This window comes from Perissodus microlepis, chromosome 12 (genome assembly GCF_051167445.1).
Source record: "Perissodus microlepis isolate ML-2025 ecotype Zambia chromosome 12, ASM5116744v1, whole genome shotgun sequence".
Classification (NCBI taxonomy): Eukaryota; Metazoa; Chordata; class Actinopteri; order Cichliformes; family Cichlidae; genus Perissodus; species Perissodus microlepis.
Genome location: NC_140472.1, coordinates 16,728,036 through 16,750,594, shown reverse-complemented (window position 1 = coordinate 16,750,594; position 22,559 = coordinate 16,728,036). Strand labels below are relative to the sequence as shown.

Here is a 22,559-nt window from a genome sequence, read left to right as displayed (position 1 = left end):
CAGAATCAAGGAACTGATGTGGGCAAGAAAACACTGTACGCAGCGCAACTGTGGTTGCACCTTAAAATAAGCTGTGGCCCATTGACACCAAAAGTGATTCAGCTGTTACACCACCTGTTTATAATCTCTCACACTCAATAAAGTATGTTAAACAGGGGTGATGTTGCAGTGCCACCCGTGGCCCAGCCAGCGCCCAAACTCCTCATCATGCAAACTTTAAACTGTAACATGCAGTTTACCTGCATAAAAAATGGCGAGAAATTGGTTTCACGTGATATGCAATGTGAAAGAAAACTAAGCTTTTAAGAGAACCCACTCATAGCACTAATAGTAATAAAGATGAGCAGGATTATTTGCTACTTATGCAAAAGTCAGCTAGTTGATGACATTTTAGCAATTAATTCTTAGTTAATGACATTTTCTTCTATCTTCTCAGTTATAGTTAAAGAAGATTTGTCTCTGCGTGATTTTTTTCAGTTATTACTGGTCTGCTGTGATTGCAACAGTGTTTGCAGTGTGATGCATTTCATTCTCTATCAATGCTAACATTATGGAGGCTGAATTCCCCACAACCTTTGTTTGTGTATCTTTCACATTTACTTTGGTATGTAAATACACTCTCTGAAAGGAATGCGAAAAAAATTATACCTTAATCGTTAATGACACCATCATTTTTAAACTTTTTCTATGACCACTGGTTTGTCATTAAAAATCAAACAATTAGATTATTCAAGTAGCATGCTTGTGATTGCAGATATAGTGCAAGAGCTCTAAAAACTACAATACAGAAAAAAACTGAGGGAACTTGGAAGAGTCTCAAAAGATTGAGGACACATCAAGTACAGACTTCAGCTCGAGACACAGCTTGCTTATGCTGGTTGAAGTGCAAGTGGCTGTGCGAACCATCCTTCAGGGGATGCCTGGAGCAATGGTCACCTAAAAGCTATGAAGCTGCCTTCATCATTTAAACAAAATATCTAAAAAAAAAAAAAAAAAAAAAAAGTCAGTACTGAAACATAGATCCAAACGACACAGATGCATTCCAACAGACAACCAAACTGGCAACACTGAGACGTGTGAGAAGGCTTACACCACACAAGAAAGCCAAGAGTCAGAAAAGAGTGGAACAATGAAAACAACCCTAGCATGTCTTATCCAGCTGCTAAAAACAGTGGGGTCCTAGTCAACAGGGAGCCATGGAGACAGTGAGTAATGTCTGAGGACAGTCCAGGGGGATCTACTGGAGGCTGGAAGGAAGCACAAGTATTTATTTTTGTGTACACGTACTGACAGAGATATGTTTATATATTCGAGTATGGTAAATCACTCTCGCTTCACTAGTTCTTCTATGTGACTCACCGCTTCCAGACTGATGAGAGGATGGTGTAGGTGGATACACCACTGGTAAAACTCTGAGAATCTCATGAGTTTCCAATACCTGTTGGACAAACTTAATTTGGTCCTCTGAAAAAGGCTCTCTAAGAATAAACTGGTTTTATTTTTAAATGCAGCCTAGCAGTTGAAATTAAATACATGGAACTGTAAAGTGTTTTTCTTGTTACTTGTTTCAATCACTGATTCAGTATACTGTTCATTTTAAAATACTTCAAATAAGTAACATATGTAATAATAGCCACATTTTTTAGGCCTCTGTGTCAGAATTAGCTGTTGTTTTTCTTCTTTTTTTGGTATTCCATGATTTGAACATCACAGGAATGCAAGAATGGAAATGATTCAAGTTTGGCACAAACTTTTTCTGGACTCAAGGATGCACTGACAAAAAATTGGTGTTTAGGGTTCACACTGACCTTACAAATCACATTGTAGGCTTCATCTCAAGAATCCTTGTTTTGATTACAACAAAATACTGAACAAATGTCTAACTGGAAAGGAATTAAGTGATGATAGAATGGAAAATGTGACCTTGTTTCACATTTGCTCAGATGTTGAATTAGTAACGCTAATCTAGAGCGTTTACCCCCAAACTGCAGATTTGCTTGGATTTTACAGACTTTGGGGCTGCCAGGTTGAAAAAAGTGAACTTTTTTTGCAGAACTGATTACGTCGCCCTAGGAACTTAAAGTCAGGAATAACAGTAACCGGGCAATGCAGAATACGTTTCTCTATTTCTAAGAAAAACAAAAGAGTCTCCAGCCATGATACCCACTCTTTCAGACTTTGCAGATTATTTCACTGCCTTTCCTAGAGCTGTGCTGATAACATGCTTAAATATACTTTTTTGAATGATATGAACAGAACAGGGGCGTTGCGGAGAGAACGATCCCTCCTGACCAAATGCAAAGAATGCAGCAAGTTTAATTTAATAAGAGAGTCTTCTTAATGAATCCTGACTTTCAATTTGTTAGGGACCCTGCAGTTACACATGCTTTTTCAGACACTGGCACCAAATGTCATATCACCCAAATTTACCTCCTAAAAATGAAATGGAAATCTATTTTTCCCCATTAGAGCCTGCGGATCGAGGTGCAGTGTTGCATCAACACAATATTATATTTGTCTAGATGCTGTGCCTCTTGGGCAGCTCTCTTGTAAGATATTCCATACAGATGTTGTGACAAGACACTGCTGCAAATCCACGGTCCCTCTGACCTTGTGGCAATGATGGGCCACTCTTAACGAGCTGCCTGCCAGTCGTCAGTCAGAGCAGCAGAGGCAGCCAGCCCCGGGGCCTTGCCCTCCTGGCCCCTGAGCATACATCAGCGTTGCGACAGCACACATCACTAACACTGCCAGTACCGTGATGTGACAGCTGAATCCATCTCCCACAAGCCCTACCTAAAGCCTAAACAAATTAGCGCCCCACTGAAATTAATGCCACCGCACCAATACTAATGACCATGGAGCAAAAAGAGGGGATAAGTCAAAGAATAATAAATACACCAAACAGATGTCAGCCGCACGACAGACGTTCCACGGGTGACAAATGGCGGTGAATAAAATGCACCTGTACGCATGTTCTTGTGTAGCTGCAACTTTAAAAGTGACCAAGCTAGCAATTTGTGTTTTAAAAGAATACTGCTACGCTCTTGTTGAATAAAGCAGAACAAACAGAGAAAAATGCATAGCTTGTGTTAGTACAACAATCCACATGCACATATTAACTTTCCTTACATTATATTATCTAAATACATTTTTGAAATAGGTTTCCACTGTTTATTTTAAAAATAAGCTTTCCCTGCTCTACCTCTCAGTATGTCAGCCAATAAAACTTTTGATTAATATTAGCTGAAATACCAGGTGCAAATACTGCACATATTGTACACCTGCTGTGCAGTTCTGAACTTTGGATGGTCTATAGCATATTGAAAAACACAGAACAGCAAATATATTGGGAACCACTGATGCAATCAATATGAAAAAAATGTCAATTAAAAATGACCACAATAAAATAAATACTTACACTTTGCATTATGAGAGACATTAAAATTAAAATGTTGAATACAGTGAACTCCTTGTCATATTCAAGAAACCATTATGAGATGATTTGAGCTTTTTGACATGATGCATTATCCTGCTGGTCACAAAGGGGTTGCTCATGGAAACAATGCTCGGGTACACTACTCCGTTTCAGTTACTGTTATCTTCCTATCAGCTTGAAGCAGTCTAGTTATTCTCATCTACCCTCTGGCACAACAGCGAAATTTCACCTTGAGAAGTGCTCACTTGACATCTTCTCTTTCTAGACCGTTCTCTGTAAAGCTGTAAAGATGATTGTGCAGGAAAATCCCAGTAGATCAGCAGTTTCTGAAGTACTAAGACAAGCCCATCTGGCACCAACAACCACATTCAAAGTCTCTTAAGTTTCTTTTGTTCCCCATTCTGGTGCTTCATATTCACCATGTCTACATGCCTAAATGCACTGAATTACTACCGTGAGACTGGCTGATTAGATATTTGCATTAGCAAACAATTGAACAGGCGTAACTATCAATCAGTCAATCAGTCTCCTCCGTGCCGCGTCTGTCCAGTACATAATGCGTTCAGCTTGTCAAATTTACATAAATCTGCGATCGTTAGCAGTGTGACTCTGAAGTGCTGTACTGTATGTTTGTAAGTTTTCTCCCCAACAAACACAACAATGTCAACAAAATGTTTTGCACCGTCAAAGGCACCTGCGGTAGCATCCAAAAGGCAGAGGAAGAAGGGAACCATCACACAAGAAGTTGGACTTCTGGACTTGCTAAAGGAAGATAGAAGTTACCGTATTTTTCCGATTATAAGGTGCATTAAGCGAAATAAAACAGTCAGATAAGTCAAACTTTACACAACTCATTCTCCTTGCTTCCTCTACTTCCGTACCATTGATTCAATAATGTTGAATTCTCTCGCAGTTGCTCTATCCCCATGTTCTGGACCTGAAAACAGGGTTTGATCTTTGGTTTCATTCTATAATACCGGACTTATTTTTCTACGAAGGTTTGAACTTTGAGAGTGTTTAAACAAGAGAGAAAAGTGTGAAAATGTTCAAGTCTGTCTGAGAAAAGTGTATGAAGTGTGTAGTGAGCGGTTTTTTAGAACGTAACTCCCACGATAAACGAGGGATCACTGTAATATAGATTAACTGGTAGCTAATACAAATCAGGATTTAAAACCAAACCTAACCTGTGAAGGCAGAGAAAAATATTTTTGTTTGTTTTTCTATTTGACCTTTACTGACTTTTATTTAATTCCTTCTGGGATTTGGATCCAACAAGTAAAGTATTTATATTATGCACACACACAAACACATGCAGCTATTGTTGAATGAAGACATTGATCTGACACATGTAAAATGTGGCCAATTGTGTTTATTGTTCCTCCACATCACCCAACCGTGTTCTCAAAAGGGAACAGAGGATTGGGAGATGATGGAAGAAATGGAAAAAGTCGGGGGGAGGTTGAAAAGGAGAGGGTAAAGGAAAGGTAGAAGGGGGAAAAGAGATAAAAGAGGGATAGAAAGAAGGAAAGAGAGAAAACCCCAACAATCTCCTCTGAGCAAGCACTAGGCGACAGTGGATAGGAAAAACTCCCTTTATATGGAAGGGAGAAACCTATGGTAGAACCAGGCTCAGGAGGGGCAGTCAACTGCCGGGACTGGTTGGGGGGTGAGGGTGAAAAAGGAAAAAGGATGAAGAAGGGAGGGGGATAGGTGTTAGGAGAGAAAGGGAAAGAGGGGAGAGGAGAGGTGAAAATTAAGATGGAACAGAGGTGGAGGAAGACGAGGTTACATCAGGTGAGGAGGAGCAGTGTCCCTCTTCCAGAACCACTGGACGCGTTTTGTCTTCTTTTTCAGGAACTGGTCCGTGAGCACTTTTTTCTCAAGGACGATGTGTTTTGTGTTGTTGTTGCTTTTGCACCTGGATTTCAGTGTATTTGTACATCAAGTTGTTAGAAAGTTCCTCAAGTTCTGTGTTTTTTCTCAGCATTTCATTGATGCTACTCTGCATCTCTGAGCATTGTTTTTTCTGTTTTTTCTTTTCTACTTCCAGTTCAGTTGTTTGGTACTTCATTTCATTATAAAATTCTTGGAGTTTTTGATTTTTCCTCTGGAGAATAAGTTGTTCTTCTTTCTGTTTTATGTCCCGTTGCTCCTTCTTCTTGAAGCAACCCTCGATTTTGGAGCAGTGTTTTATCAAGAGTTGATTGGAGCACATTGTATTTTTCCTCCATGTCTTCAAGCTTGCAGTCCATTTCTTTCTGTTTTATGTCCAGTTGCTTCTTCTCTTGAAGCAGTCGTTGATTTTTGTGCAGTGTTTTATTATGCTTTACGTGCAGTTTTTTTCCTGCATGCCTTGGAGTTTGCACTGCATGTCTCTCGGTTCTATGCCCTGCTGTTCTTTCTCTTGGAGGATCTGTCTTTGTGTTTCTTAGTTTTCGACTAGTTGATTAGTCTACTTGTTTCCCCCCCTTGTGTAGTCAACTAAGAAATTAATTGCCAGGAACATCCTTGGTGTGCAGGGTTACCACTGCCATTTCTGGCTGAGGGTTTTTATCTGAGTGGAGATCTTGTCATTAGGAAACTGATACTGCGAACCTAAGCCACCATATATATATATATATATATATATATATATATATATATATATATATATATATATATATATAAATTGGATATAGTTTCTTTTACCCGGTGTCAATGCTGTTTGTTTAATATTGTTATGGTGGTGAAGAGTGGATTATGTTTCCTAGTTTAATTTTCTTTTGCTTATGTGTTTCTGATTATTGTTCGTCTTTGGTGATTCAGGTGTATTTTAGGTTGTTTAGTTTCCTTCAGCTTTTCCCATTCAATCGTGTCTTGTCTCCATGTTTAGGTACCTCCCTGTCTCTCTCCTTCTGTCTGTTTCTCTCGCTCTGCATCTTAGTCATGTGTCTGTGTTTTGTCTCCCGTACTTGTTCCCACGTTGATGTCTTTGTGTTTCAGCCGTGTCTCCCCAGTCTGTCATGTGTTTCCATGTTTGCTTAAGCGCATCCTGCTGTCAAGTTTGCGTGTTCATGCTACTTCCTGGTTTTATTTTAATAATCCTTGTCTCTTGTGTATTACATTCAGTTTCCTTCCCTTACCTCATTACGTCTTATTTGTCTCTATTTCAATTATTTTTCCTTAGCGTTTCCAGTTTTAGGTTATTTTGATACATTTTGTTTTTTCTTATTTTGTACCTTTATGTTAAGCCTAAATAAACGTATCGCTTAATGTTAACTTGTTCCTGTTCTCCTGTGTCTTATGCATTTGGGTCCTCTATCAGCTCTGCAGTTTGCAGATCTTGACAACTTTGTGATCACTGTTTCATTTCACATGTAATGTGTTTAAGTACAGAGCTCAAACCATTCAATTAAGCACAATCTTTTAAAGTAATGGCCTAAATTGATCTTTGCACAATAAAATTTTACACTTATAAAATTTATAGCAGAAAATGAGAATAAACATCATTAAAAAGATGGAGCTTAGCTTGTGTTCCATCAACACGACTTTGCTTTTTTTCATCTGTATTTTTCACTCACTAATCCAATCTGATTAGTCAGGCTCTGCCTCCTGATGTCAACTTTCTGCCAATGAACAACTGTGGGGCTAAGATAGAAAATCTGATGAATTAATTTGTGAGTAGCCGTGTTGGGGGCCTGCTCAGGGCTCCAAGTTCACTGATATATTAATCCTAATATTTTCCTAGACTGCAGACGAAATCCTCACAATAGCATAATAAACACATAAAGCCTCTTTGAGCTCTTGGGCTTCTTGCAAAAACCTACTCCTTTAAAGACTTTTTCCATGCAGCCAGTGGGAAAAAATGAGGGCTGGTAAACACAAAATACTGACACAAGGCAAGACAAATCCATGCTGTCATTTTATGAGAATTAAAATGTTTATAATATGTTTATAATATTAGGTTTAATTATGTTCCCAAAGAATGTGACCACTATACTATCATGATATGATAACTTCTTACTTCTTCAAATGTGAAATGTTATATATATATATATATATATATATATATATATATATATATATATATATACACACACACACACACACACACGTGTGTGTGTAGCTCAAATTGTACTTTTTAAATCTTGTTTTATTTGGTATGGGAATAAAAGCATAAAAGCCATAAAACTAAACCTTTGCAAAAACTACATGATAGTTGCAGCACATTTTACTAAAGCATACAATTAGGTCTCTAAGTATTAAAACAATGACACAGTTTTTGTCATTTTGTCTCTTTTGAAATCAAAGAGTCAAGATGTGGTTAAAGTTTAGACTTCCAACTTTAATTCAAGGGGTCTGAGAAAAGTACTGCATAACCTTTGAAAATTACAACCATTTTATATCCAATCTGAAAAGTAATTGGAAAAACTGACTGATAAGTACCTTCATGGGTAGGTGAGACCTTGTCCCTCACTAATCCAAGACAAACTAAGTAGATAAAATATAGTAAAGGTTTAGGAGTATGTTATGTTCTTGAAAAGAAGGAATGAACTGGCCACTTCTGTTTCACCAAAAGGCTTGAAGGACCACAGACGAGAACAAAAGTTGGTGTACTGCCAGGACCGACAATCAAGACGGTCAACGCCGTCATGAATAGAAATATAGACAGTTTACAACGAGGTGCAAACCGCTGTTCAACAAGAAGGTTAGATTAGACTTTGCCAGAAGACATCTGCACATTTGAGGGAAAAACAACAACAAAGATCACAACAAATTTGAAAAGATGAAACCCAGAATAATTTAGACCAGAATAATAGGAAGTGAAAAGTGTGAACAAGGAGAGAAACAGCTCGTGATTCGAAAACCATACCACATTACCTGTCAAAATAGTGGAGGCAATGTTATGACATGGGCATGTAGGCCTGCCAGTGGAACCAGTGACGTGACCGTTAGCTGATTTGAACTCAACAGACCAAACAGAGAGACATACAAGCAAGCAGCAGCTGAAGGTGGCTACAGTGGATACATGGCTTCTAGACTTCAGGCAGTTATTGATTATGAAGGATTTTCATCCGAGTATCAAAACAATCCTTAAATTCAGTTTGTTTGGGGCCTGTGAAAATGGGGAATATGTATAAAAACGGCTATATATATATTTTCCTAAACAAGCAATGCAACACTTGCTGAAAAAACTTTAAGTGGTCACTTCAGTCAAATCTTGGTTGTGTAATTAAAATGCACTGTGGTGATGTACACAGACAAAATAAAAAGAATGGTGCCATTATCCAAATACTTATGAGTCTAACTGTATTGTTCTTTACATTTAATGGTGCTCAGAAAGCACACTGTTCACAGGGTGGCTCCTACAGTTATTAATCCTCTTCACCTGAAATCTAACCCTCACACCCAACTGATTCCTTTCAATAAGAGCCCAGAAGCAATTTTCTGTTAGGCCTTTTGTAGAACATATGAAACGTCTCCAAGGTTTAGGTTTAGGTTTCTGTGTTTTTGTAACCAGCAACACGAAATGCATGTTTTTCTGTGCAGCCAGCATCCCAAATGACTCAACTTGCTTTTTGACCTTACATTAGGCAGCACCATATTCTCCCCAACACAAGACCAAAAGGCATAAAGTCTCAGGCACTTATATGGCATCAGTAAACATTTGATAGCTACGCACAAAATTTGCAGTCTTTCATCACTAAAGCCTTCTTTTCTTCTGGCGATGCTAATAATACTGATCATTTTCACTTTAGCTTTTATTTGCCCAATACAAGCTGGCTGAGCTCACATACTCACTCACAACATCAGCCTCACTTTCTGTTTCACATTCAAACTTGTCGTGGGAGAATACTCAATAATACCTCCCACTTGTACCACTGGCAGCTGTGTTTACTGTGACGGTGCCGTTTTCTGTGTTGGAACTGTGTGTTTTGGAAAATAAACACTTGATAAGGTTTTGGTAGTCATCTGATTCTTTGTGTCTAACACTAAGCAACAAAGAATATAGCTGAGAATGTGTTATAGTGCCATAGTTTTGCTAATAATAACCTCCTCCAGTCACTTTGCATAAGAATCTCACTTTATATTAACACCAGAATCGGGTATTTATAAGAATGCTGATTTGTAGGGATGGATCTCTGTGTGACTTTATAAACGGTTAAGTCATAGTAGTTATAATGTGTCATGTAGTTCAGTTATTTTAGTTTGAAGGCAAGCATTTGAATACTGGACTTGAAATACATTATTTTTAGTGCTTATAATAATTAATTGTTATGCATTACAATATCTTATAATGTCTTACCGATGTCTTATTCAGAGAAAGTGTTACATATTTTAAAACGGAACAACAACATCAATGTCACATTTGCATAAAGCTGCTATTTATATTTAGGTGAAAATGTTCAAATCTTACTCTGAACTGATGATAAGGATGATACTTCAAACTGTACTTCAAAACTCTCCCAAGTGTACTTATTCATAGAGCCCAAGGTCTTCCAGCTGTGACTCACTAAATCTGCTTTTTCCATGTGGGAATTTTCCTAAAATGCTCTGGACTTAAGGGGTTGATAAACTTGCATATCATTGAAAATCTATCATCAAAGGGAGGTGCACCAAGCACTAAAGCAGAAGACAGACGCTCTTTATGAGAATTACCAGCCCCCCTTTTCTCTGATCGATCACTTTGTGTCGGTAATACCTACAGCAGTGCAATTACCTGCAGCATCATGTGTGCTGTTCGAATCAATGGTATGTTGTAAGAGTTAGAAGGTAAACGTTGCCAAAAAAAGAAACAGGAGTACTTACTGTATTGACAGTTCCTCCCCATGTATTCTCCTGGACATTCACAGGAATAGTTGGCAACCAGATCTGTGCAAATGCCCCCATTCTTACACGGGTCCCTTTCGCATTCGTTAATATCTGGAAGAGGCAAGAAAAAAAGAGAGAGTGCATTCATTTATATGAAGCAGACGTGGGCAATTACAAAGACTTCATCTTCATTAAAATGGATTGGTAGGGAGCACATATTGAATTTTCTCTGCGTGTTTCTCAATTCTGTGTGCACATGGAAGCTCACACAAAGACACAGGTTTCTTGGAACTAATAACTCAAAAACTCAGAGGAAGATTATTTTTGCTAGAATATAATCCACTTCTTGACAGTTTACTTTCTTTGTAGTATTTTTTCAGAACATACCACATCATTTGGGTAGTTTGCAAAAAGCCCACGTAGGTTAGCAAAGTATGGGGTTTATTCATCAGAGCTATACCTATTGAGATAAACACTCTTTGAAATCTCTACATGCAGAATTCTCTATATACGCTTTACACACACACAGCAGCACACCAACAAATGTCTGTCAAGCAGAATTAGGCAGATATTCACTGACAATTAACATTCAAACGAGAGCACTCACATTTTTTAATCATCTTAAATCCAGGCCCCGAGACACCATCCAATGCAAAGCCCTCCAAACCCAAGAGATGAGCCCAGAAAAGAGTCCCATGTGTCAGCTAGTGTTGATACTACGCTGCCTCCTCTCAAACACACGCTGATCAGTCTCACAACACTGCTTTCCAAACACCAATCAGAGTGAACCAAATCAAAACAACGCAAAGATAACTATCTGAAACACTGGAAAGAAGAAACTAAAACCCAAGGCAGACTCACATGTTTTATTTAGTGCTAAACAAAGACTATGAATTGGAAGAATATCTCCTTACCATCAGAGACAGAAAGCAGAGACAGATCCTAAGCCAGTATAAGCTCGGTGAAAACAAACTGGCAATCAAACAAGAAAGACACAACAAGGCATGGCAACATAAAGAAAGCCCGACATGTGATTACTGTTTGATAGGTGAGGTTGAAACAGAAACAGAGATGTATTTTCCTCCTGAAGTGTAAAATGTTTAGTGAGGTAAGGAACACTTCCTTTAACCAATTCCAAATTTAAATAGACATTTCAAAGGAGAAGGACAAGGCACATCTTCCACACATACACATATGCATATAATTATATATTAATTATATGTGTTTATTTAAAAACTGCCATGCCAATAAAATAACTTTGAATTGCTGAATTTGAACTAAATATAAATGCTGAATGTACTAAAAAAATAATAAATCAATAGAAACTTGTTAACTTGGTTACATTATTTCCTTTATTCCAATGGTGGATTCAGACCATCTGTAATGCATTATTCAATAACTCGAGGAGTCGTCTGAATTTAATTGAATAACTAATATTTCCATATATGCAAAATTTGTCTTTTAGGAAAAAAAATTGTTGTCGTTGTCTTACAATATCAAAAGTTCAGCGAGAGGGGAGACTTGTGTGGGCCACTGCTTTACAGACAAACGTCCACTTAGAAAGCATCAAATTTATCACATTTAACAATGTTATGATATTTTCTAAGTCAGAATAACTGCAGCTGAACTCCTGTATATCTATGGTGCTATAAAATACCTACACTAAAGTGGAAGACGGTGATGACACACAATTTTGCCCCGCTGACAGAAGCTTTTTCCAGCGTGCTTGTTATCCTCTGTCTCTTCATTCAAGTATCACAGATAAAGGAGAGCAGAATGCGTTATCACCTTTGCTCTGTATTTGCGCTGCAAAACAGATTTTCTCTGACTGATTCATCAAACTGGTTATCGAAGGTGACACAACTCCAACCCCACCCATTACACCCCATTTGCACTGTTCTGTTACAGGTAGAGTTAACAGCAAGAAATTACGGGGATGATTTTGAAGCAGCGAGAGGAAAAGTGGTGAACTTTTGAACAATTTTTAACAAATTTCTAATGATTTGACTTCCAAACTTGCCTATGGCTGTCACGGCTGGGGCGGCAGTCGTGTGGAGGGTGAGAAAGGAGGATCCAATAGCAGACAATGGCGGAGGTGCAAGTGGGTTTTATTTACAGTGCACAAAACCAAGGTGTGGGCAGAACCGAACATAAACCTAAACTGGGAAAACTAATACAAAATGGAGGACATGAAGCGAGGAGCAGAGAGACACGAAGAAACATGGAATAATGCAGACTACACGGGAGGTTCACAGAGAAACACAGACGACGCGACCAGAAGCACAGGCAGACACCAACTATAAATACACACACCAGGTAATCAGGAAATGGCACACAGGAGGGGACACAGCTGGAACTAATGGGCATAACGAGACAGACCTACAAAGTAAAACAGGAAACACCCAGACTGTTTTACAACACAAACTCGGGGACATGAACAGAGCACCGAGGACAGACAGAGGTAGGGCTGAATATACACCAAACTTCAGGTTCAACCCTAAACTAATACAAAATCAGAATAAACACAAGGCACAAAAATGAACTTCAAGGAAACACAAAACGCTGGGTCAAAATGACCCAGGACCATGACAATGGCTGCTACAAGACTCCTCTAACACCTACCCTGGGCTGTCTGCGAGTTATAGGTACATTTTGGCTTCATGAATGTGTAACTAGGCTTGAGATTTGGGAAGCTTAAGAAAGTGAAACATGATTAAAGTAAGTCTGTTATGGTGCTTCATCGCTTTAAGATTTTATCTGTAGCGTACACAATAGCGCGAGTCACTTTTATTATCTCAAAATACATCTTTTTTTTTTCAGGGGGAATGTTGGACGCTCAGGAGGAATATAGTCAGGTCTTCATGCATAATGGTCAATGTGGTGGTGTGACTAGAAGCAGGAACGTCTTTAATCTGCAGTCGAGCAGAACAAATAAATAAACGGAGCGAAATAACAGACGAACAGAGAGAAAGATGTGAGAAATGTTTTGTTATTGCTCAGTAATTTATAGGCAAACTGCAAGACAACCGTATTTGGGTAAAATTATATTTTGATGAAACTGAGCAGTAAAGCATTTCCCAAAACATAATAAAGTTTTGCAGATTAAACTTGAAACACACCGCAACAAACTCTGTTTTCCTTTATCTGGTATGCAGGACGTTTGCCCGTGTGTCGGTCTTCTTTCGGACATTTAATATTAGATATAATCTTCAGCACAATCTCACATTGTGTTCCTTTTTTAAATTTATTTTTAGACAGCTGTAATGTAACAGTTATCTCACTTCGGATACAGATAATGTTACTGAAGCTCTGCTATTTGTCAATTGGCTGGCTGTACAGCCATTTCTGTGCAGTCGATGATAAATCAACTGTGCTGTGAACCAAAATACAGATATTTCAAATGCAATGTAACCTAACCTGTAGAGTTCAATGCATCAGTCTTATATAAATACTTAGCCAGCGTGTGCTTTACAGAGGACAACAATAAGTGCACATTTTCACAGTTGGAGCACAAATCCTCATCTTGAAGAACAGACTACAACAACACACAGAATTGCTGAACCATATGTAGTCAAATCTAAACAGCATGGCTTACTTATATTTGATTATATTGTAAAATACACTGAATATGTTTCAAAAAAAGAAACATTTGTGTTACAGTCCTAGCCTGTCAGCTCCATCTCTGGCAGCCACACGACAATTTTGTGGCAAGTATCCTTTTAGTTTTGTATTTAATCATTACAGAGGCAGTTTGTGATCGTCTGTGCACGTCTATGCTTGGCTGTTTTTCGCTGCTTCACAAAAAAAAAATGAGCCATTTTAATACAAAGCCATTAAAACTTCAGTTTGCAGTTGCTGCACGGTCCCATTCCTCCAAAATTACATCATGATTACATCTTTTTCATTGTCCACTGGGGTGAACGCACTAGAGTCTTCAACTGTGAGACGACTGAAGAGATGTACTGAATGCTAAGTCAGAGCCTGGGTTACAATCTGAACAGGAAAAAAGCAAAAACAACCAAAGAGACAATAACAACTTCATGACACTTTTGCAATCACAAAAAATACACTTAGTAAGAGAAGAAGGGGTAGAGTAATGAGGTCTATCTGTTTTCTCAACAACTTATCCATCTTAGGGTTGTGGGGCGAGCTGGGAGCCTGTTCCAGCTGAAATATGTTCATAATTGGTCCACTTTAAATAAGAAATCACTTTGTACAACAAAAAATATCTGATTTATGTTGTAGTACTTGCATAAATGTTGTTCAAGGTTAGATAGCCTAAACCTTTGAATGGCTGCGTTTTAACCTCCAAATTGCTTGCTACAATCAGATACAAACAGTACAGTAATTAGGTGTTATTGTGCTTCACAGTAGCTGATTTGTGTAACTGTCATTTTTTTTAAACTGTGCTTTGATAAGCGTAGTATAGGACAGTCTGATTATGGCAGTAGGGGAGCAACACAAACAGGCCCTGCTACTTGCTTCTCTGCAATTTCTTCAACAGATCAGATCAGAGGAATGAGGTGTGCTTGTGGCAGAAGAGCAACACATTGGTCTCCCAGAGCTGTAGTGGCGACTGTTTTTTTTTGTGCACATAAAACAAAACAACAAAAAAAAGTATGTAAAAGGGCACGAGAAGCTGACAAATTTTGCATCAAAGTCGCTAAGTTGGCAGCAATGAGGTGAACTGAAGTGTGAAGATCACTGCTGTGAGCGAGAGGGATGTCATTCGCCCAAGCTGAGATGGTAATTATTTCCACATTTTGGAAAAACGAATATCCACATCTCACGAGTGAAAAACACATGCCAAACCAACAAAGGAATATCTGGATAGTCAAAAACAGATTCGTCAAGCTTTACACAAAACTACTCTCACCCTGAATAACACATTATTAGCAAAACATGAGCAAAAACATGCTTGTCAGAATGAAACATAGGTTACAGAAGGTAAATGAAGTGAAAATGGAATATGTTTTATTTAAACTGTAGTAACTCGGGTTGTATAATCACATTACAATTATCAATCTTCAAAACCTCCAAAAGCAAGTCAGCTTTTATTTGTTTAAATGAAGATAATCAAAAAACAGCAATTTTAGGCAGTTTTGACAATTACAAAAACACCAAAACTTATGATTATCATGATTATGATTATTACCCACTGAGGAAACAGTTACACCTTTCATATCACATTAAACTAAAGGGGTTTTTTTGTTTTTTGTTTTTTTGTTTTTTTTTTGGGGGGGGGGGGTTAATGGCGCTATAAGCTCTATTCGCTGCTTTCTTTTTTTGTCATTGGTTTTCACTTGCTGTCAAATCCATTCATTTTGACATTGGTAGTCTCATCCAGTGACCGATCTGTCTGTGTTCTGTGAGCCAATCAAGTCTCCAGCCTCTGTTCTTTAAATGAATTGTCTGTCACTGTCACTTTGTCTCTCATGCTGTCTGTCATGTATCCCTCCTCCTTCCCATCCCCGCTTCATCCAGGTTATTCAGCGGGCCTCTTCCCATGTCTCCATTCGCCATTCAGCCTTTCGCTCACTACATAAGGGATTCTGTTTGATGTCATTTCTTATCACACCATAACCACCAAAAATATCTAAATTTTGCATGTTCATCTGTTTTCATCTCTTTATCATTTTTTTTTCTACCAAATGCTGTCTCCTTTTTAAAGTTCAGTCTCTATTACCAGTTACAGAAAAGCTACTTTACTGTATAATCACTGCATTAACTGAATGCTGAATTGACTGATTCTGGATCTAAAAAAAAAAAATTAAAATTTTATGAAAAACTCAAAAAATATAGCACAAATGTTGCTTCCTTGCAGCCCACAAGGTCTTGAACAGCATACCCTGAAAAGATCAGTGTGCACACAGGCACAATCCACATCCACGGTTATTTCACACCTGCAATCACACCACTTAGAAATGTGATGCTGTTGCTACAAGTACATAGCTTGTTGCCACCAGTAGGTTCAATTATAGAGGTAAGCCAAATGGCTAGGCAATTCAAATAGCCTAGAGCACAACAATCCACAGAGAGAGGAAAACACAGCTAGTCCATCTTCGCGATTTGCTTTCCTTTTATGAAAGGCCATCAGCTCCTAGGAGATTAGCGTGGGGAAAGTGAGACTTGCCAATAAATCGGTTGGGAGAAAGGGGATTACTTTGGGGGATGCAGTTAATCCAACTGGTAGAAACTGGAGAAGAGAGGAAAAGGTAGGGATCGAGATGGCGAGAAAAAAGATTATTATGAAAGCAAAACAGGAAGCGATAAAATAAATAAATAAATAAGGTGCCAATAAATAAACTTGATTTACATGAATTGAACACATGGTCACGTGGTAGTTTGTCACTCACAGTTAGTCAAAGTCCACCATTCTACATTTTAAATGTTTCATTAAGGCCTGAATTTTGTAATCAGAACAATTTAGCAAACTAGCATGAGTAGAATTAACTTAAATTTCAATTGGATTGAAAAAAAAAAAAGAATCCATCCATCCTCTATACATGCATTTTTTCATTGAGATCTGTATTGTAGGGGCCTGGAACCAATCCCAGCTGACATTTAAAGATGTCATTAATTGTTTTCTATTTTTAGGCAATTAAATGTGAACCTGTATACTGACTGTCCAGCCAGACCAATGAAGCGTGTAATGTTTCTATAGAGCCTGCACAAGACTGATTCAGCTAAGACTCTATTGAATGGTACTCCCTGGTAATTTATCATAATTTATTCATTTGTGTCTCTTTAAATTTGATATTTCTGATTTGTCAAAATTTCATCATTATCACATCTCCAAAAGGTAAAATAAAAAAATTTAATAAACTTCCTTAGCCTTTGGTCATACCATCACCATGCTCTTGTCAATTCACTGGAACATCTTGCTCCCTGAAAAAAAAAGCCAGACAATATGGAGAGCAATGAGTAGTCCTGTGTGTCAGGAAATAAGACTGGCTCCAAGTATTAAACTGACTATGGTGTGTCCAGGGAACAGGATCAGGCCTGTATAAAGACGGTTCACCCGAACTCTGGGCTCCACTGGACTGTTCATCTACCCCTAGTACAGCCATTCACCATAACTAAACAGACCAACAAACCTGCTTTCAAGTGTATTTAATAGTAGAAATATGGGTCACATCTTGAAAATTAGGATTTCTAAAGCACTATTCACCACCCATGGTCTGGTGTTTTCTTTAATACGGTCCATGGGAAGCTTAATTTGCACAGCAGAATTATATTTAAATATGCTTCTAGTTTCCATTGGACTGTATCTAGAGGCTATGGCATCAGTATGTCCAAACAGCCCAAACAACAACTTAAATCACATAAATGATTGAAATAAACGCCTGCTAAAAGCCTTTAATCCTCTCTAACTTGTTAAGCCCCCTAACTTAATTAGCTGAATAAAAGGTAATATCCCAGTAGTATTGCCCCTACATCACACCCATGTCCTTCATTAAATTACAGTCAGATGTTGGGCAAGACTGGGTAAAGCCTTCTTTTATGCCCCTGCCAAGGCACTGTAAGCCACAGAACTGGAGGTTAGTCAAGACTTTGTTTTCATAAGGAGTTGTTTCACAGTGTTACGTCTTTGCATCTGGACATACGGTAATTTAGCTTACATGAAAAATTTCCCCTGGGGAAGATTCATCTCATCTTATCTGTTTTGTGTTACTGAGCCAGCAAATGCAAAAGTATTTGGTAAGCAAGCTGATCCTCCAGGCAAGAATGGAGCAGTGGTCTGACCTCTATGGTCCGTGATCGACAGCAATTAAGTGGATCACCGGTTGTTTATGCCTGCCACATAATTAACCCCTGACCTTGGACACCCATACTTTCTTGGAAGTAATCATGCTATTCGTAATAGTGGTTAGAGTTCCTCTGGGACAGGCTGCTGCTGATATCTTGTGATTCATAGCGGCGCTGTAAATGTTTGATCTGATACTGAAAATAGATTGCAATCGATGGGTGAAAAAAACTTAGAAACCCCCCAAAAAACAAGCATATAACCAGTGTAGCAAAACACTAATGTCTTTAGTTAATGGGCTATGTACCAGTGAGGAAGTTACAAGAACAAGAATGTCATGTGTGATGATAATTATTTATAGTTTGCAACTCTTTCAACTAAAGAACATACAGCAGCAACAGTAGATTATGTTATCATTCAGTGGCAAAGGCGCAGTTCAAGCTAGAAGCACGGCACTACTTCAGTTTTGATAAGAACAACATATCTCATGCTGCTCTCCGGCACCCCTTAGTGACTGGTGTGCAATGGTCTTGCTTACACACGGTTGCAATGGTCTCCCACACGGTTGTTTTAATGTTATGCATCTGCTCATATCTCAGTGGAAAAAATAGCCTTTAAGTGCAGATTTAAGGCTTAGTTGTTATGCCAATTATAAAATCTAAATGCATGATATTATTTTTCTGCCCGCACTTCAACCTAGAGGTCTTGATTAAATAAGCTTTAGCATATACTCAGAAACATTATACATTTATGCACATATTGTAAATACAGTAGTTATGTAGAACTTTTTATTTTTGTGAATTTTTTGGTGGAAACTTCTATAATCCTTTTGTGCCAACAGGTCTCCAGAAATGCATCTTTGTATATGGACCATCATCTTTGGATGTTGGGTTTGCAAAGTCCCAGTCCGGTGAAATGTGTCTAGTCTATGCTACATGAAGCAAAGACAAGCCCTGTCTCTCCAAGTTGAGTCAGCGATAGAAGACAGAACAAGGAAGTGCCTGTCTCCACTGTCAGCCTGTGCTGTCAGTCTATCCTTTCCTTAGTCATGTGAAGTGACTACAAAAGGCAGAATTTCTATTAAGGGTCTGATGAAGTCAGTCAACCAGTTAAAAGAGAAACTTCATCCGATGCATCTGTGAAACGTGTAGTCACAGTAATATAGTTGAGATTCTGTTATTCGATTCTCAGCAGCATACCGATTTTATTGATGACTAAAAAACTTCTCATCTCATTCCAGCTTGTTTTCACAGTGGTGCACATGTGCCGTATGTGTCAGGGGAGATGATGATGCATGAAGCTGTGAATGCAGGATTAAGAATAGTGTATTCCAAGGACATGCTTTTTGAAGTGGGATTAGCCTACTGAGAAGTTATTCACAGCAGCACTCCAGAAGCCCTGGAAAAGGTGTCTTAGGATGCACTGCAGAGGTTTAAGTATCTGAGAAGCAAAACACTCATCATTTTGAAGATATGCAGACTGGGGGGGGCTCTGCCAAAGCTGGGATGTGCAGAATGTGAAGAGCCCTCAGCCTGGAGGAAGAATGACACTCAGAGTAAGGCCTTAAGTGTCATTTTAAGCTTACAGATGGAGCCTCCACAGCAGATGTGTGAAGGGAATACTGATGAAATTTGGAACAAAAGAGTCTGATCCACAAGCTCCTTAATGTTACCCAGGTACACTTGCTAGAATGCTTAAATGACATGAACGGAAAAGGTAAAAGGAGATGATGGGCAAAGAGGGAAAATCAGAAGAGACATCTACTCTTACAAGGCTACTTTCTGCTCTTATATCTACTTACAAGGTCACAAAAAATACTACAAAAGCTCTTAATACAGAACAAATAAAAATGAAGTGGGAACTGGTGATATCTACCTAACTGGACTACTCATACTCAGTTTCATGTATTATTGATTTCTTCAAAATCAATAAAACAACAGCCAATTTCTCTCCATGAAAAATATAAATTAATACATAAATAAAGGCAGCGTGTGGCATTATTGCAAAGTGGAAACATTTAAGAGCGACTGTAACTCAACCACGCAGTGTCAGACCACATAAAGTTACAGATGACGTTCACCAAATGGTGAGAGGAAATGTTGATGAAAGTGGTTAATGCTCTGCTGACTCAATAAGTGCAGAGTTCCAAACCTCCTTTGGGATTAACATCAGCTGGGAGCTTCGTTGTGTAGTTTTCCATGGCTGTTCGTGAGCCGTACATCACCTTATCTCAGATGGTCTGGTGTAAAGCCACCGGTGGACTCTGGACCAGTGGAGTGACAATTCATGTTTCTCTATCCATCAGTCTAAAAGACAAGTCTGGGTTTGGTGAATGCCAGGGAAACGTTATTTGCCTGACTGCATTGTGCAGATTGTAACATTTGGTGTATTAGAGATAATCCTATTGGGATGTTTTTCTAAGATTGGCCTGGAGCCCCTTAGTTCCAGTGAAAGGAAATCTTAATTCTTCAGCTTACCACAGCATTTTTGGACAATCTCATGCTTTCAACTTTGTGGGAACAGTTTGGGGAAAGCCCTTTTCTGTTTGAGCATGACTGTGCCCCAGTGCGCAAAGCAAAGTACATAAAAGTGTGGTTGGATGAGTTTGGTGTAGAACTTGGCTACCCAATACGGAGCCCTAACCCTAACCCCATAAGAAAAATGTGATAAACTAGTAATGAGACTGTGAGCTAGGCTCTCTTGTCCAACATCAACTCTATATTATTGGCTATGGGTTTAGAATCATGGGTTATCCAAGCTCCTGTGGGTGCCCAGTCCTTTTGTCCACAGTGTATTTCTAAACCTAAAGCGATACATAAGCTAGTACAACAACACAGAATGTGCTTAAAAAAATCATAACCAGCGGTAACAATTCACAGGAGCACAGGCAGCAAGACAAACAATCCAGATGGGGAGCAGGCAGAAGGTGAAGTCTACAAACTGACCGAATGTCACAGACAAAAAAATCACACTAGGGGAAAGAGACGTAAAAATATTGAAAAGCTTGTCAAACAGGACAACCTCACAGTAAAGTTGAAGTTGGGGCCCTGGGGTGAATGACTGACTGACTGGACACAAGGATGTAATAACCAGATAGACAAAAGGTGCAGAAGAAAACACAGGTAAGACTAACCAAGGTGAGGGCGAACAACTTAAACTGAATGAAAACAACAATTCAAATCCTGACACAGGCTTGCTGACTGTGGTGAAGCAATTTTTCAGTTTCTTTAGTAATGGCTGTCACATCTGACAGTCAGTGAACAACGATGGTCAATGACAATGTCCGTTAGCCAAACCCTCTTTTTAACATCACTGACAACCTCAATTCTTTAAGATATAAAGACAAATTACTGTGCTGATTTCCAGCTCCACTGGAGTAGCTTTGAGTGATTACCAACTGCCACTCAGTTCATCCTGCCTAAAACAACTCCTCTCCCTTTGAGCTCCCTATCTGTTTTTTTAATTGGCTGCCCCTCTCCTGACAGTGCTTGTGAGCACTGTTGCTATGAAGGTGAGGAAAACAAAGTGTTAAGCCACTAAAACAGGATTTCTCTTTTTGTAATAGAAAATTGCAAATTTTCATATTCCTACAGTGCACACATGTATAAGCCATCTCACCCAGAATATAAGAATGGACAGCACAAACCGAGTAAGGCCATGCCCATAAAATTATTAGTGCATTGAGGCCCTTTGGCTCATTGAGATACTAGACATCCCGAGGCTTTGAGCATATATATTCCCCATTAACTGACAAATTTAGCTTTGCATAGTCGCATTTAACACATCTCAGATTTTTAAAATATATCTAACTAAAAAGTGTTCAGAAATGAAAAAGTAATTTCTTCCTCTTTGCTGAATAAGCTGATTCAAGGTCAAAATGTATCTCTTATTTGCTGCTTTCAAAGAATTCAGCAGCATTGTATTACCCAACTTTTTATCTCACTGCAGATATTAAAACTATATTTGAACCATTTCTGTCGCTATCTAAAATTTGGTCGGCCTTCTTTTTCCAAATGTCAGGTCCATTCTGCTGTCCTACACGACACCAATTTCTTGGTGCGTGTCAGATCAAGTCCTATTTTCCTCGTGGTAGTGGCACAACATCCTATATCCCATGTACCCTCCCTGTACGCTGGTGGTGTTGTTACTATTCTCATTACCCCACTTGGCTCCTTTAATGCAAATACACATTTCTTATTTTCTTTGCTTTTTGTTTTAAGATTAATCATGGATTATTATTATCATCATCATCATCATCATCATCATCATATGCCAAACTATTATTTTAATGGAAACACGACTGTTTCTGGCAAAGTTCTCAGTTATTAGTTATTGTGATATTTGAAAAATAAAACATGCCAAGAAAAATTTTAGATGATTACCAAACTCATCTGGGAATCATGCCTGTGCTAAATGTTGTTCTCTAAGGAAAACAATTGGTAGAAGAAGCAGAATTAATGAACTGAGGACCTGGGATATAATACTGTTATAACAGTGATTTTTTTTAAACTTACTTACTTTCTTACTTAATTATTCTTTGTTTGTTTTTTTTACATTGTAAAATAGAAAAAAGTCCAGTGA

General features: G+C 38.5%; 1 protein-coding gene across 3 annotated transcripts in view; it reads right to left on the bottom strand.

The window, feature by feature from the left end:
- edil3a (EGF like and discoidin domains 3a) overlaps positions 1 to 22,559 on the bottom strand; it is a 125,232-nt gene that overhangs the window by 49,621 nt on the left and 53,052 nt on the right. For all 3 annotated transcript variants that reach the window (XM_084947239.1, XM_084947240.1, XM_084947237.1), the window contains one exon: positions 10,229 to 10,342. In XM_084947239.1, coding sequence (XP_084803365.1) covers positions 10,229 to 10,342 — 114 coding nt within the window. The remainder of the gene's footprint in view (positions 1 to 10,228; positions 10,343 to 22,559) is intronic.